The 16,935-nt window shown below is 18.2% G+C and overlaps 2 protein-coding genes across 2 annotated transcripts; both read left to right on the forward strand.

Moving 5' to 3' along the window:
- Positions 1-185: 185 nt before the first annotated feature.
- Positions 186-1,141, forward strand: MKS88_001734 (uncharacterized protein; the record flags this gene model as incomplete). The annotated part of the gene is made up of 2 exons (XM_067214688.1): positions 186-272; positions 404-1,141. The coding sequence occupies 2 exons, from the start codon at positions 186-188 to the stop codon at positions 1,139-1,141; spliced, it is 825 nt and encodes a 274-aa protein (XP_067074620.1).
- Positions 1,142-10,427: 9,286 nt separating this feature from the next.
- On the forward strand, positions 10,428-11,388 carry MKS88_001735 (uncharacterized protein; the record flags this gene model as incomplete). The annotated part of the gene is made up of 2 exons (XM_067214689.1): positions 10,428-10,514; positions 10,642-11,388. 2 exons carry the CDS (start codon positions 10,428-10,430, stop codon positions 11,386-11,388), a joined length of 834 nt encoding a protein of 277 aa, XP_067074621.1.
- Positions 11,389-16,935: the final 5,547 nt, after the last annotated feature.

A 16,935-nucleotide genomic window follows, 5' to 3' on the forward strand; every position in this document is an offset into this window, starting at 1 on the left:
AGATATTTTTTTTTGGTCCTTATAGTAAAATTCATTTTAGTTATATATATATTTTTATCTTTCTAAGAAGTAATAATAAACAAAAAATGAAAATATTTATGTAGCACGATTTATCATTGAATATATAATACCTTATTATAAATATAATTCCTCCTGAATATATTATAACTTTAGAAACATATATGATGGAACAAAAAATTATGTTGTCCTTATTTATTAAAATTTCAACAATTATACTTTTAACGTGGTTATATCACTCTTACTATGATGTGGTACCATAATATTATTCATAGGCATTTGTATTATTTATGCTTTAAATATTTATTTTTATTAATGCTTTTTTTTTGGATGAGAATATTTTTCCGTTTAAATAAGAAATATTTACGTTTTTCCTTTTTTTTAGAACTCTTTAAAGGAGAATATGGATGAAAAATACAATTTTAGCAGACATTTAAAAACTAGTAATTGTCGATTATTAGCAAAATATAAGCAGGAAAAGGATTCACGTATTGCAAATTTTAAAGAAGAAATGCCACATAAAGAATTGAAAGAAAAAAAATATATATCTAATAATAAAAAAGAAACGGAAGGAAAACTGAAACAATCTTGTAGGAGTTCATTGTATATTGAGAAATACAGTAAAAATGTTAAGAAAAATAAATGTGGTATAGGTAAAACAAAAAAATATTTTGATTTTGAGAAAAAAATATTTAAAAAACTTGATTATGAATACTACGTTAAAAATATCAAGATTATTGAATATAATGAATATAAAAAGCTAGCACGTAGAAAACGCAGAATACGAATTACTCTACTTTTGTTATTTATCTTGATATTGATATTACCCATATTAGATCTTTCATTAGAGACATTTACAGAGGGTGGGTTGTTGGGTTTATTACGCATGTTATACAAAACTGGATCTAAAGAAACTGGTATATATGGGGTAGAGGGACTTTTGACTTCATTATTAAGCGAGGGTACATGGGGGAATATTGAAAAAATTTGTGTATTATCTCTATTCTTTTATGGTGTACCTTTCCTTATATTTGTTGTCATATTTATATTAGGAATGATTTATTACTATAAAAAAGTTATAAAATATGAAAATATTAAGTTCAGAAAAAGATTAAATGAATAAGAAGTAATATGTGTTTTTCTATAACGATGAATTTAACATATAGTTATATATTTAGTGATATACTTGACAACCATAAAAATAATTATTTTTATTTTATAAATACATCTAAAATATCTATGTTTTTATAGGATGACTATAAAAATGAGTGTTCTTATTTCCTTTGCTAATATTAAATTTTGACTGTTTGAAAATGTTTCAATATATATTTTAATGGATGACTTTAGCTTAACTAAATATGTTCTTTCCATATATATATCTTCGTGCTAAAATAGATTTCATAAATAATATATATATATCCTTTAAAATTAATATATAAAAGAATAATTCACATAGTTTTAATGCAGTATATCCTTGTCCATTTGACTAATCTTTTTTTTTTTTTTCGATTAAGTCTAAAATGATGATTTTTTTTGGTTATTTAAGATAGTGTATTATAATTGTTAAGTTAACAATAAATATCTTTTTTACTTTCAGTAATTGTATATGATTAATTTTTGTAATAATGATATAAATATAAATATAAATTTTTTCTTCACAAAAAGAAGAATATAATTATTTAGTCCATAAAATATATTTTATGCGAAATATTTTATAAAAGGTGCTAGTTCTAAAATTTTTTTTAACAGACTTAATTTTTTACATAGTCTAAATGTTTCATTAATATATAATGAAATGATGTATTTTTTAATTATGGATTATTTATTACAGATTACAAACTTTGGGATTCCAAAATATTATAATTAAAGGAAGTTTTTGAACCAATTGTTATATTATTTTTGTGAATAATTGTAGAGTTTACTTAATTTTTCACAAATTACTTGAATACTTATTATAGTGAAAGTTTATACTTAAATAACCTACATATTTTATTTATTTTAATCTTTTCTTTTATCATTAAGAGATTAAATTATTGGACAATAATTAAGAAATTATTAATAGATAATTTGTTGGGTTTCTTTCTAAATATGATCTATTTAGGATTAAGTAATGGAAAGTTTATATATCATTTAATAATGAGTTCTGTGATATTATTTTCGTATTTCACTAATAATGAAGTTATACATTATGAAATAACTTCATATTATATAAAATATTAGGAGTACATTGTATTTTTCGGTATTTTCAGTTACATAAACGAATTAATAATAAAATTATAAAATAATATTTTTTACTTATTCTTTGCAATATTTATATGTTATAATTTTTACTTATATTAAAAATAGCGGAAAATAACTAAAACATACATAAGTGATGTATTTAAATTATGATAGTAATATATAAAAATTAATTTTAAGTATCGATCTTAAAAATTAAGTTGAATAAATATTAGGAATTAATAAGAAAATAGGTAAGTATTACCTAAAAACCATATATAATTGTATGAATTTTAAACTAAATATGCAAAAATTATATGAAGAATAGCAATGAAGTAACAAAAAATGTATACATTAACTTTAAAGTTGTAATAAATTGCATTTTTGAATAAAATTAAATACTTATGTTTCATTATATTCATTTGCAATAAATAAAAATAGAACAATGTACTGATTATATTAATTGTTATGTGACACTCTAAAAATATATATATTAATATAAAAGGTATTTAATAAAGAATATTTTTAATGAGATACTAATTTATATATATAGAATATTTGATATTAAATTAAATTGTATATATTAATGAATTTGTTTCGTATATTAAATATATTTTTACTATTATTATTAATGAAAATATTTTAAAAGGAATATTTCAATATTCTTAAAATAAAAACAATCTTAAATTAATTCATATTTCTCTCTAATAATTACATATAATGAACAATATGATAAAAAAAACTGAATTCATTAAAAAAAAATATAATTATATTTAAAGATGATTAAACATATTATTTAAATCATTATATTTTAATAACACGTTGTGATGTATATATATAGTTAATTTAGTGTTTATATACTTATTTTTTATATATTTATATCATTATTATTTTTACTTAAACAAAATTATCACACTAATGACATACAATGTAACCGTTAAATATTTTGCATCATCATTATATGTAATTGAAAATAAATTTATATACTTTTCAAATATTTGTAATTTTAATTTAGAAAATATGAATTTTACAATAAACAGATTTTTAATATATAAATTTTTTTTTTTTTTAATTTAATTGTAAAAATGCTTAATTTTATTTTTGACATGAATTAATTACTTTTATAAAAAAATTAAGTAAAAAAAAATCAAAAAAAACAATTAGTCATCACAATTAATTATTCTTAAGAACAGTTAAATAATATTATGCTATATTGCGCTATAAATTAATTACTTTGTTCAGTATTAAGGGGACATTAAAATAATAGTTTTTATCATTAATTAGTATATTTTTTGAATGATTCTATAAAATAATAGAAAATAATTGCAAGTTTTATTAGATGAATACTTTAAATATTCAAATATAAAATTAATTTTTTTAATAATAAAAAAAATAAAATAATGAATGTTAAAAATATTTAATAATATTAATAATAAAGTAGGGTATAAGTATTTATTTATTGTATGCTAAATATATATTATAAAACAAAATAAAATTAACAAAAATATTTATTAAACTGAGCATTAAATAAAAACATTTTGTTGTATTCATATGATTGATGTCATGATTGCTTTGAAATATGTGGAAGAATATTCTGAAAGCGTAACAATAACTTTTAATCATCGATAAGGGGATATTATAAATTAATCTCAATGGAATACAAAATATTCAGTATAGTATATAAGGAATTAACACTAAAATAAGTGTTTTCAATTTAAATATATATAACCTTTAATGTGTTACATATTTTACTTAATATATTTTTGTTTTATGGATGTACAATATCGTCTTTTTAAATTGAATATACTTTACCTTCGTAAAATTTAAGTAAATCAAAAAAAAAACAAAAAAATACTCAAGAAATATTTTAATAAAATATACTCTAAAAATATAATTTGAGTAAATTATATTTTAGAAGTTTGATTATTCATTAATAATATTAATATTCACTATAATTTTGTTATTTATAACTTTTCTGTTATCCGTTAAATATATAAATTAGATAAGAATATAAGAAATATTATATTAGTATACATAAAAATACTTTATATGTGGAAATTTATTCTAGCTACTGAATTTTATTTTTACTGAAAACACTATATATATACAGGGAAAAATGAAAAGTCATTTTAGGCATAAAATATCTGAAAATAACACTTTATATAGCACATAGCGATATTTAGTTACTTTAAAAATTTTTATTATTTCTAAAAAAGAAGAACATTCCACATTGGTAATTATGACACTTTTTTCTTTAGTTATATTTAGCGAAATATAACATGAAATTGGCATATATTAATAATAATTTAAAATTTGTAATTTTTAAGTACAAAATCTATAATAAAAAAAAAATGTGTGCATATAATATTAATATATTTACCTGAACGGATTATATGAATAAATTATTATAAAAATTGTAAAGAGTAATAATAATGAGAAGAAAATTTTTATATATGTTTTTTTATGGAATATAATGGATTTTATTCACTCTACTATTTTTTACAGCACTGAAGTTATTACAATTCAAAAATTATATAATTAATTCGAATTAACGCTTTTTACTTTTTTTTTTGAAATTTTTTTTTAACAGGACTTTTTTGTTATATTAATATCTAATTTTATGAATAAAGACTATATATATATATTAATGTAAAAAAATGTAAATATAAAATGATCAGATAATATATTATTCAATTAAAATGTACATATACTTTGGTGATGGAAATGTTTGGAAAAATCTCCTTTTTGAAATATACATAGTAATAGATCAAAAAAATTATAAAACAGCTTAGTCATTATTTTATAATGTTATTTCTTATTATGAGTACTGTTTATATAATATATGTATCCACTTTTTTGTATCATCTTTATTATTAATAAATTATAAAATAAAGTACTTATGCTAACTATTAGCACATGTTTTTTGTTATCTATGAATTATTTAAAAGAAAAAAATTGTTTTATTATTATTTTAAATACATAGTATTTTAGAAAAATACTTGAAATAAATTTCTTAGAAAAAAATAATATTTTATTTTGTGTAATATTCTATTAAAATTTTTATATAAATAACAATTTATTCTTCAAGATATATATTATTAGTAGTTAATACAAAAAATATATAATCATCAGCTTTCCTATTAATTTTATTATAAAAATGGTTTTGCATTTTTTCAATTATTAAAAGAAAAATTATTAACAAAGTTATGTTTATTTATATCATTGTTAATAATTAATAAAAACTTATGTACTAATAAAAATTTCATATTTTAAGTTCTTATACATATGAGCAAATAATGTAAATATTTATACATGTTTTTTGCATAAAAAATAAACAGCTACATAGGTGCATGTTACAATTTCTTGTTGTTAATATAATCACATTTAGCACAATTTTTTGAGGATGCCTGTGAATATATTATCATACTTCTATTTTATATAATAACTTTTATGAACTAATTTGAATATTATAATGTATATATATTTCGTATTAATTTCTTAATATTTTTAATATATTTGTAGTCTATTGTTTTTATTTCATTTTATTTTCTACCTTTATTTTTCAGAATTCAAAAACAAGTAAAAAACATGTTATATTTGAATATTTTGAACAAGATGTTAAATCTCATTATTTAACAAAAACATTTCCATCATCATCTTCTTTAGAAGGAAAACATTATAATTTATATAAAATTGGTTGTAAGATTGATTATAATTATAGAAATAAATATGTATGGGTTCCATTAATGGAAGCATGTTATACTTCTATTGATACTGAGTACTGTGGTTTACTGAATGAATGGATAAACAAAACAAAAAATTGAATATATAATTGAAGGATCTAATTATGAAAGTAGAACAAAATTATGGGAAGACCGCATTTAGAAATTGTGCAAGCATTGAGAAAAGCATACAGGTACAGATTATTCGTGTAATAGAAGTACAACTATTTATAGTAGTTCTGTTTCACCTGAATTGAAAACTGCTTTCTCCGGGGGTTTTACACTTCTGGGAACATTTCTTATTACATTTTGTCTTTGTTTTAAGGAATTACAAGAATTATCGTAAAAAATTATGAAAACTCAGCACAAAATTTATATTTAATTTTCATTTAATTATTATATATATATATATATATATATATATATAACGAATTTCATTATTTTTCATTTTACATAATACTTTATTCCCATCGGATATTGGATTCACAATATTCTTAATAAGGAAAAAAGAATAATAGAGAGATTAGTTCCAGAAGATTCATGCGAATTAATAAAAATATCATTGAATATGGTACTTCATATTCCAAAAACGAAGAATTAGAATAGGTTATGTTTCTGCAGGAAATTAGTAATTTACATATAGTTCTGGAATGGAGATTTATTTTCGTACTAATATGAAAAATGATAAGGTTAATTCTTGGAATGATCTATCATATAATAAAAAAAAAACAATAAATAATATAGAGAGAATATATGTGACACAGAATTATTGTAAAAAATAATATTTTACTCTTATTAATATAAGGCATTCATATTAATGCCATTTTGAACATAATATATTGGAAAATTTTTTATTATATTATGAATTAGGAAAAAAACATTTGATTAATATATCATATTTTATTTAATAAAATGCATGTTTCCTTTATATAATATTATTAGATATAAATCTATAATATTAATCTCTATAATATATAACCAAAAAGTTTATATGCTTATTATACTTTAACCTATAGGAAATACTGTATTATATATTAACAGGAGATTCAGTTGTTATCATGATTTTTATGAGTCCAGTGTTATTTCTTTAAATATCCAAATAAAAAATAATAGTATATATTTATTCATTTGAATATAAAATATTATAATAAAATATATATAGTAATTTTGATTAAGTGAAAAATATACCGTGAAACATTTATTTTTCTAGCATAATATAAATATACTTGAAAATGCAATTACAATTCATACTTATATAACCTATGGAATGTGTATTAATTTATTAAGATATATAATTAACATATATTTTATTTTTCATAAATACACTAATTTTTATAATAAATTATACTATCTTATTTTCAAATTCCTTCTTTCTATATTTTTCATAAATTTCCGTCCATTTAATATTAATAACAGTAAAACAATAATATTTATATTAAAAAAGTAAGAAAATGATAATTAATAATTCTAATAAATAATTATAAATATATTATTGCAACAAAAATTCTTTTAACATTTTGAATATTATAGATTATTTATACAAAATAACAGCATTGTCATTATTTAATTATGTTAACATTTTTTAAATGTATTATTATATATATTTTTATTTAATCTTAAAGGGAAATAATACTTTTAATAATACATTAGTATGGAATATATTTTTATTTCTTTTCTATTTATACAAATGTAACATATTTATATATATATTTATTTTTTTTACTTCAATACTTCAGAGAATGTTATATATGAAATAGGTAAAAGACAGTAGACAGGAAATATATAAGGAAAATTATTACGTCACCCATCTGTTTTAGTATGCCTTTATTAGTTATTTATGAGATACTGGTTTTAATTTTATACATGTATAGGAAATAAATTATTTAATGAATTATATTGTTAATGTTAATATTTCATCATTAATATATTATTTGTAATGTATATTACTTTATTTTTTATATGTATTATACATATATAGGAAAACACAAAGTATATATTCTTATAATTAAATGAATTTTACTATAACAATAAAAATACTTAATCCATATTTATTCTTGTATATGGTATATTAATATAACTTACATTAATTAAGTTTATTATGTAGAAATAAAGCTGTCCAAAAATTAAATATTATCTTTTTCAAAATATAAATTTTTCGATGGGATAAATTGTTATATAAGAGGTAATAAACAGAAAAAAAAAAAAAATAAATATAAAAATAACGAATACAATAATTCTTAAATCTGTTGAATATATTTAAAGAAATAAAGAACTATAAACAGATAAAAAGTTAGGTAAAATTAAACATCTTGTAATTTATAGTATTGTTCAAGAATATTCAACAGATATATAATATGAAAAATAAATCTTAATACATATTTGAAAATAAAAATTACGTTAGAAGAGATTAAATATAGTATTATAAATCAATGAACTTTATATAAAAAGAAGAATACATGAAATTACAAATATGTCAAATAATTTATTGAAAATTAGAACACATGGTCCAAAATGTAAAGAACAAATAACAAATTTTTATCGGTCTTTTTTCGTAATATATATTAAGGTTTTTCATGTTTTCGAGAATATTTATTTAATCTAAGCGGTGGTTATATTATCATATGTGAAGATATATATATGAATTATGTTTTTAATGTGAATTCACAAAAACTTATTAACAGAAAATATAAATTTCAGTACTAAAGAATAATTTTGTAGCCTGAAAAAGTTTAATACTTTTCAGAATATTTTATGTAAAATTAAAAATAAACGGCATCATGAATGCTATTTTATCAAAAAATTTAATAACACTAATAATTAACAATAACAAAATAGAATTTTTAAACATAAAGAAAAAGAATTCAATATATAACACAAAATATGAACAACCATGTTACGTATTATACTTAGAATATATACAAAGATTGATTATAAAAACATGTTAAAAAAATTAATCTTTTAAGGAAATACATAATAGGATATAACTATTATTACAGTAAATCGTTATAAATTGATATTGTATATGTATTAAATTATTTTTATTACTTCAATATAGGAGATAAAATCCATTTAGTATCACACATACAAAAACAATTGTTATAAGCAAATATAGTCTTTTTTCTTTCTTTTATTGGTCTTTGATTTTTTTTTTAACTTTAATTGTTATAATTATTCATTATAATATATTCATTTCTGCAAATAATATTCATATCAATATAAAGGATTTTTATCTTAGGTTGCGGAATTTTGGTAGGAAAAAATCAAAATATGTTAGTTCAATATTATTTTCCTGAAGGAATTATATGTAGCATATTAGTAGGACTGATTATTTTAACGGTTTATTAGTACAAAAAAGAATATATATAATTATTTTTCTATTATTGTATTTTCATCATAGTTGATACAATTTATTTTATAATAATTTATTGAGTATCTATGATATAATAAAATTATAAGAAAAAAAGGTACGCTTTTTCATTATTTAATGAATATAGAAATAAATTATCTAATTAAGTTTATTCTAATAATAATAGATATAATACCAAAATTACTGTGTTTTATTTGTTTTTCATTATAAAAGCAATTCCTTTAAATACAAATTTTTTATTTATAAAAAGAAAAAACTGAATGTGAACTACTTAAAAGCATTTCTTTTATAAATAATAAGAATAAAGTTTAAATGTTGTAATTTTCAAAAGTTATAATACAAAAAAAATAAAAAAATTATTATTTTTTTTACTTTTAATATATATGTTTTCTTTATATTTTTAATAGCATGATATATATTATACTTATAAGATATATTATAGACAATAGCCGAACAAAAGTGTTATAATTAATATGTAATAGAATAGTATACAGAATATTTTTTTTCATTTCTCTTTAAATTTATTATATTATTATTATAATTAATATATTTTTATTATAATAACCTCTTTTTTGAAATTATGATTACAATATTTAAATTATTAATAAAGAAATATTGTTAAAATAAGTTATTTTCCCCTTAATATCATATATAATAGATTGCGTATATTCTATACATTCTATATGATACATATGCTCAATATATAATAGTATTAATAAATCTTATGTTTTGTTATTATTTTATTTGTTTCATTTTTTTTTAAAAGTTATAATAAAGAGTACATTTTAAAACTATATCAAATAGTTAATTTATGTGTTTTAAACATTTATAAATACATTAAAGTAATTTAATTTTAATAAACGTTTTTTAAAAATAAAATTAAAATAAAAATTTCGTAGCATATATTTATAGTTATTTTTTTTTGTTCATTTTGTAAAATGCATTGTTGTTGCATAAATTTTACTATGTTCTTATATAAAAATAAAAGATAATAAAAAAGAAAATTAATAAAATAAATATATTATCATTTATAATTAAAAGAATATTATATTATTCTCAATTTATTCATTACTGTCTATATTACAATAATAGATATATGTATAATGAAACAAAACATTAAGATATTTATATCTACTAAAATAGTAACCTTTATCCTTCTAAGTTGGATATGTTATTTTTACTTTGATATGGTGTTATAATATTATATTCTGATATGTCTGTTACTTACATTTTTCATGTTTAATTTGCGGTAATATTGTTCTTTAGAGCACGATGTTTTAATTTTATATATATTATATTTTTATTTTGTGTTTTTAGATTACGTTTAATAAATATTTATATGAAAACTATACTTATTACAAAAAAAAAGATATAAGAAATTATAGATTACTAGGAATACGTAGGAAAAATCACGTTTCAGCTATTGTAGGATTAAAATACATGATACCAAATAATGAACTCGAAGACAAAAAAAATATATGTAATAACGAAAAAGGGGGAGAAAGTAAATATGAACTGCAAGATGAAGGTACATCAAGTAATGTGCAATACAATAAACGAGCTAAGAAAAATAAAACTTATATATTTGAAACAAAAAAATATTTTCATATTGAAAAACAAATATTCAAAGAATTAGATTTTTTTAATTTTCTTAAAAACAACAGAACAATTAGTAACAAGCTATACGAAAATATGGTACTAAAAAAATACCAATTACGCATTTTAACACCTATAATATTGTTAATTTTGTTATCAATATCACTAATATTAGATTATTGCTTTAATTGTGGTCTTGCAAGGGGGTTGTATAAATTATTAAGCTTTTCTTTAGGCAAGGGAGCGATGGGGAAATTTCACACATCCTTGAAGAGTTATATAGATTCACTTTTCAACTATACACCTCAAGGAGATGGGGCATCTAATATTTTATATATAACACCTTTTTTTCGTTTTCTAATATATTTTACATCCTTCGTCATATTCGGTATCATAATAATATCAGGAATTTTATATTACCATAAAAAAGTTAAAAAATATGAAAAAATTATATACAGGAAAAGATAAAATGAATAGCATAACATGTATTTCTGTTTTTGTAATTAAGATTTTAAAATAAAGTTACTTCTGTAATACCTTTAGTAATGCACTTATTAAGCATAGTTATAATTGGTTATCTTTTACAAATGAACTTACATATACAGGGTATATTTAATATATAACGGGAAAAATGTATTTTATAAGATTTTTGTGAATTTCAACATTTTCATATTTATCAATTCGTATTACAATGCATCTTTTTGGATTCACTATATTTTATCTTTTTGTATATTTAATCTTGTATTTATATCGATTTACATGTACAGTATATGTGTGCATGTGTATTATAAATAATGTATAACAGCAAAATTAATATAATTTTTTTTGATACATGATAATTTATATTTGATATATAAAGATTTTTTTTGTATTCTTTGTTGTGTTCTAGTTTAAAATAATTATATTTTTCTGTTATAAAGAAAATGTATTATTAGTTTTAAGACATCAATAAATATGTCTCCTTTAGTATTTAATGATAGGAGGTAAATATAATTTTTTGGAATGACATATATATTTATATAATTAAAAAAATTTAATATTTATTCTATAAAAAAAGCTTCCTGAAAAATGTGTTATGAAAAATAATTATAGGAAATACCTTTTTAATATATTTTTATTTTTTTTATATGATGTGCATTTTAGGTCATTCATAGTTAATAAAAAAATATATTTATTAAACAACTATTATTTATAATACTTTAAGAATTTGTGATTCTATATCTTTACATTTTAATGAATAGTTAAATTCATTTTTTATATTTTCTTAATTATTGTGTTATTTCCATTTTGTCAAATTAAGTTTAATATATAGTGTATTAAAAATTTGTAAAGAAAAAACTATATATTTTTTTTTAATTTTGTCATATTTAAAAAGTTAATTTAATGAATTAATGTTAAGTATATATCTATAGTAATACATATAAATTCCATTTTTCTTTGTTTTTTCATAATAGGATCATTTAAATAGGTGATTATATTGGTAAAAAGCTAAATATCACTATGGGTAATGAAAAAGTACATATTTTTTCTACAATAATATAATGATTTGTAGGAATTTCTTTGTATGTAATTTACTAATGTATATTTCTATATTTTTATTAAGATTAAATTCTATTTTAAATGTCTGTAAAAATATGTATTGTTTATATTGACAATTAGTAATAAATTTATATTTAAAATATCATTTTTAAAATAATATAAAATAAAAATTAGAGAATTCTCTTTTTATTCGTAATTAATAAATAAATAATTTTATTTTTTTCATTAAATAAGGTTTAATAAGGTTCGATTAATAGATTACAATTTTTGTTTGTGCAATATATATCTAAATAAGTTTAAGTCATAATGTTTACCTTGCAATCAGTTTGTGTGTATTCTTATTTAATAAATTTTATTTTATATAAATTCATATAAAAAGTTTTACTATAATATTAAAATATGCTTAATTTTCACAAATAAATACAATTAAAAATGCATTGTTTATTCTGTGATATTAATCATGCATAATTTTTTTTTTTTTATAGTATATATATATAGGAGATGTAGAAAAAGAAATTGACATATATGGAAAATTCTTAATGGAGAAATGAAAATATGCATAACAAGAATTTTAATACAAGAAATAATTGCTCTCATAATTTAATTTTTGTTTTTTTTTGCTAATATTAAGTATTACTATAATATGTTAAAATATACTAGTTAATACAGATAATACTTCTATGTATAGATATATAGAATAATTTTCCTGTGATATATTGCTTTTTTGTATTTTCAATTAAATAAGTATATTTAGAACAAATTTAATTAAAGAAAAGAAAAATTTATAAATTAAAAAAATAATATTTATAAATAATGGATAACATATATTAAAAAATTTAAATTTACAAAAATTAAGGTACAATAATAAAAAATAAATTCCTATGTTTTTTAAATAAATATATATTCGTAGATTGGTAGATCCATATAAATTAGATTAACTACATTTAGAATATGGAAAAATTGTGTATAATTAAGGTGTAACTAAAGAATAGGATATAATTAGTATAGCATAAATGTTTTTTGTTATATATTATTATATGGATTAATCATTAGTATTTATTGGGAACAATAAATAATTGTTCTAAAATATATTTACTATAAAATTTGAATTACTAATAAGATAAATTCTTCAAAATTATTAATAAATGATTTAATATATAGAGCAATATATTATATATATATATACATATATACTCTAAAGATACTCTATTGTGTGTAAAATGAATATATATATATAAAGGATATCACACATAATTTTATTAGATGGTTCTTATAAGGATCATAAAAATTATTTGATTTGAACAATAGATTAAATAGTTACATAATATATTTAGAATATTTATGAATAAATTAAAATTATTTTATAATAATGTAAGTTCTTTTCTTTTTTTACATAACATTAGAATACAAATAATATAATACATTTCTAAAGTTATATTTCTTTATATAAATAGTAAAAACGATTCCCATTATATGATTTTTACTAAGTATAAATCAAACAATAAAAAATTTGTCTTTAAGTAAATATAACAATGATTTTAATAGGGATTATACTATATTATTTTTATGTTTTTCCTTAGCGAATATATAAGAATATTATAAATTTATATCGAGGAATAGAAAATTATGTTAATCATATTTAAAAAAAAATTTTTTTTTATCCTTGTAGTATTGATATGTTATTTTTATAATAATGTGGCATAATACTTACATATAAGTATATCTGTATTATTCGTATTTTTTTGTGTTTTATTTTAGTTAATACGGTTTCTTTATCGTTAGATAATTTATTCTGTTAAATAAGAAATATTTATATTATATTTTTGAACATTTCTAACAAAATTTTATATGAATATTAAAATCTATGTAAATGATTATGTACAAGAAATTATCGATTAATAGCAAAAAATAAACCGAATAAAGATTCATATATTCTAGGACTAAAAGAAGAATACCACATAGTGGAAAGAGAGCCGAAGAAAAAGACAGTGAATCTAATAGAAATTCATTAAAGGTGTAATATTATACAGATGTTATAGATTTTAATAAAGGAATGTTTCATGGAAAGCATTTCCATTTTGGAAAATATGTAATCAAAAATATATATTGTGACGAACTTCTTGAAAATAATAGGTGAATTTTTGATATAACATTAAAATAAATAAAATTTAGAAATTACGGCTTTGGAATTGCCATATTTCTTCTTTTTTCCTGTTTTCGATTAGGATACATGATATTATATCATTGTAAATTGTTGGAAGTGATAAGGGGAAAGCATATGAGTTTAGAATCAGTTTTTTATGAAAAACAGCAGGAAGTATTAAAGTCTTCGGAAATGCGTATAATATTATATATCACAGGTATCATTATGTTGTCTGTTATACTTATAGGAGAAATTTATAGAATCTTAAGAAGTAAAGAAAAATATAAAAAAATTAAGTTGGTAACTGATTAAAAGAATATTAACGAATATGTATTTTTTTTTAAGAAAATTTTTAACGTGAAATAACATCTACAATATCTTTAGTGATATATCCTTAATAAAAACACATTTTGTTGTCATAATAACATAAATGTATGTATGCATACCTTTTTTTTTAATGAAAAACATAAATAAGTTGTTTTTTTTTTGTAAAATTAATTGTTCTCATATTTTTTATTTTGTATTTCAAAGCATTATTTATGTTTATTATATATGGACTAATGCCTATAATAATCTTTCTAAATGTTTTTCTGAGAAAAATATATAGCTGTTCTTTAGAAAGGATATAAAATATGGAAATTTATAGAACTTTTATAATTTGCATTTGTAATAAAAATTTGTGCTTTATATTTTTCTACTTTTTTTAGATTAAAATTGGTTTTTATTCAGTTTATTAGTTAATGTGTTATTTATTAAAATTAATAGTAAATAGTTCTTTCGTTTTTTTATTAAATATAATTGAACGTATTTTATTGTATTGATATATATGTATAAATATATATATATATTTTTTTGAACATGATAATTACAATATAAAATACGTTTTATGAGAAAAATTATAGAAAATAAATTTATTATAAAAAACCTTAGAATTTAATTTTTTTGCATAGTATGAATGTTCTATTATAACTATATAATAAAAAAATATATTTAAATATAGATTACTAATAATCGTTTTTTAACTGGGATATTATAATTTTTTATAAATGTATAAAAATTTACATGAACTTATATCTTTACTTTTATCTTAATTGTGGTGTTAATTAAGTTTTACAAAATTATCAATATGTATATATATATATATAATACTGAAAACTTAAAACTATATATATTATATATTGTTACTATTTTCTATTTAGTTATATGATTAAATTAAGAAATTATAATTAATCAGGTATTCATATGTAATATATATACATACTTTCTTATTACTTTAACATAATTATAAACTTCTAAAAATGTTATAAATAAATAAACTTTCATATTGTATTAATAGTTAAAAGAAATATATGTTTTCTCTAATGTTTTCGTCATATGCTGTTATTTTTTTATGTATTTGTTTTTTATTTTATGGAAGTCTATATATATGATAAGGATTTAATATTATTTCAAAGATATATAAAATGCATATTAATTATATTGATAATTACTATATCGTCCATATTCATAACGCTAATTTTATAAGTAAATTTATTAGAAAATATAATCTTTATTTATGTATAGTTAATAAATGTAGGTTTAATTTTCAAGTTACTCATAAGAAATATTCAACATTTTTTAGTGCAATTTTAGTTCTAGTAGTAAATGTATGGGGGTAAATATTGATTTTCTGTATAACTACGGCGTTTCCATAAATACGAGGACACGTATATTTATTATTATAACTGCGTAATTGTTTATATAATTTTATATATAAAATATATTAAATAAATATTATAATTTATACTGATAAAAAAGAAGATATATAATTTCAATCAATTCAAAACTAAAAAAATAAATTATTGAACAGAGTTTATTCTGATAATACATTTAATATGAAATTTACTTCTTTTTTTTTTCTTTTTTTTTTTTTATTAATATAATAGCATTTATAAGTATGTATATTTAATTAAATTATGATAATAAATTATGTAGAAGTATTTTAAGACTTCTTTTGTGCAAATGTTGGAATGAATTATACTCATACATTGTAAATTTCAAAAATTATTATAAAAGAATAAAAAATTATTAATTTAATTACCTTTAAAATATATAATGTTTTATATATTTGGTAGTATATTATGAATTGAACTTTCAAATTATATTATGGACCCAAAAAAGTATGTATACTTTTACGAAGTATTTAATGCACAAGATATAAATAATAAGGCACAACAGCTTATACATAGTACATTTTTCTTTATTTATTATCACTATTCATATATAATCGCAATAATTAATATTATTTCGCAATTATAACAAGAATACACAAAAGAAAATTATAATAAATAAGA

This window comes from Plasmodium brasilianum, chromosome 6 (assembly GCF_023973825.1).
Source record: "Plasmodium brasilianum strain Bolivian I chromosome 6, whole genome shotgun sequence".
NCBI classification, from domain to species: domain Eukaryota; phylum Apicomplexa; class Aconoidasida; order Haemosporida; family Plasmodiidae; genus Plasmodium; species Plasmodium brasilianum.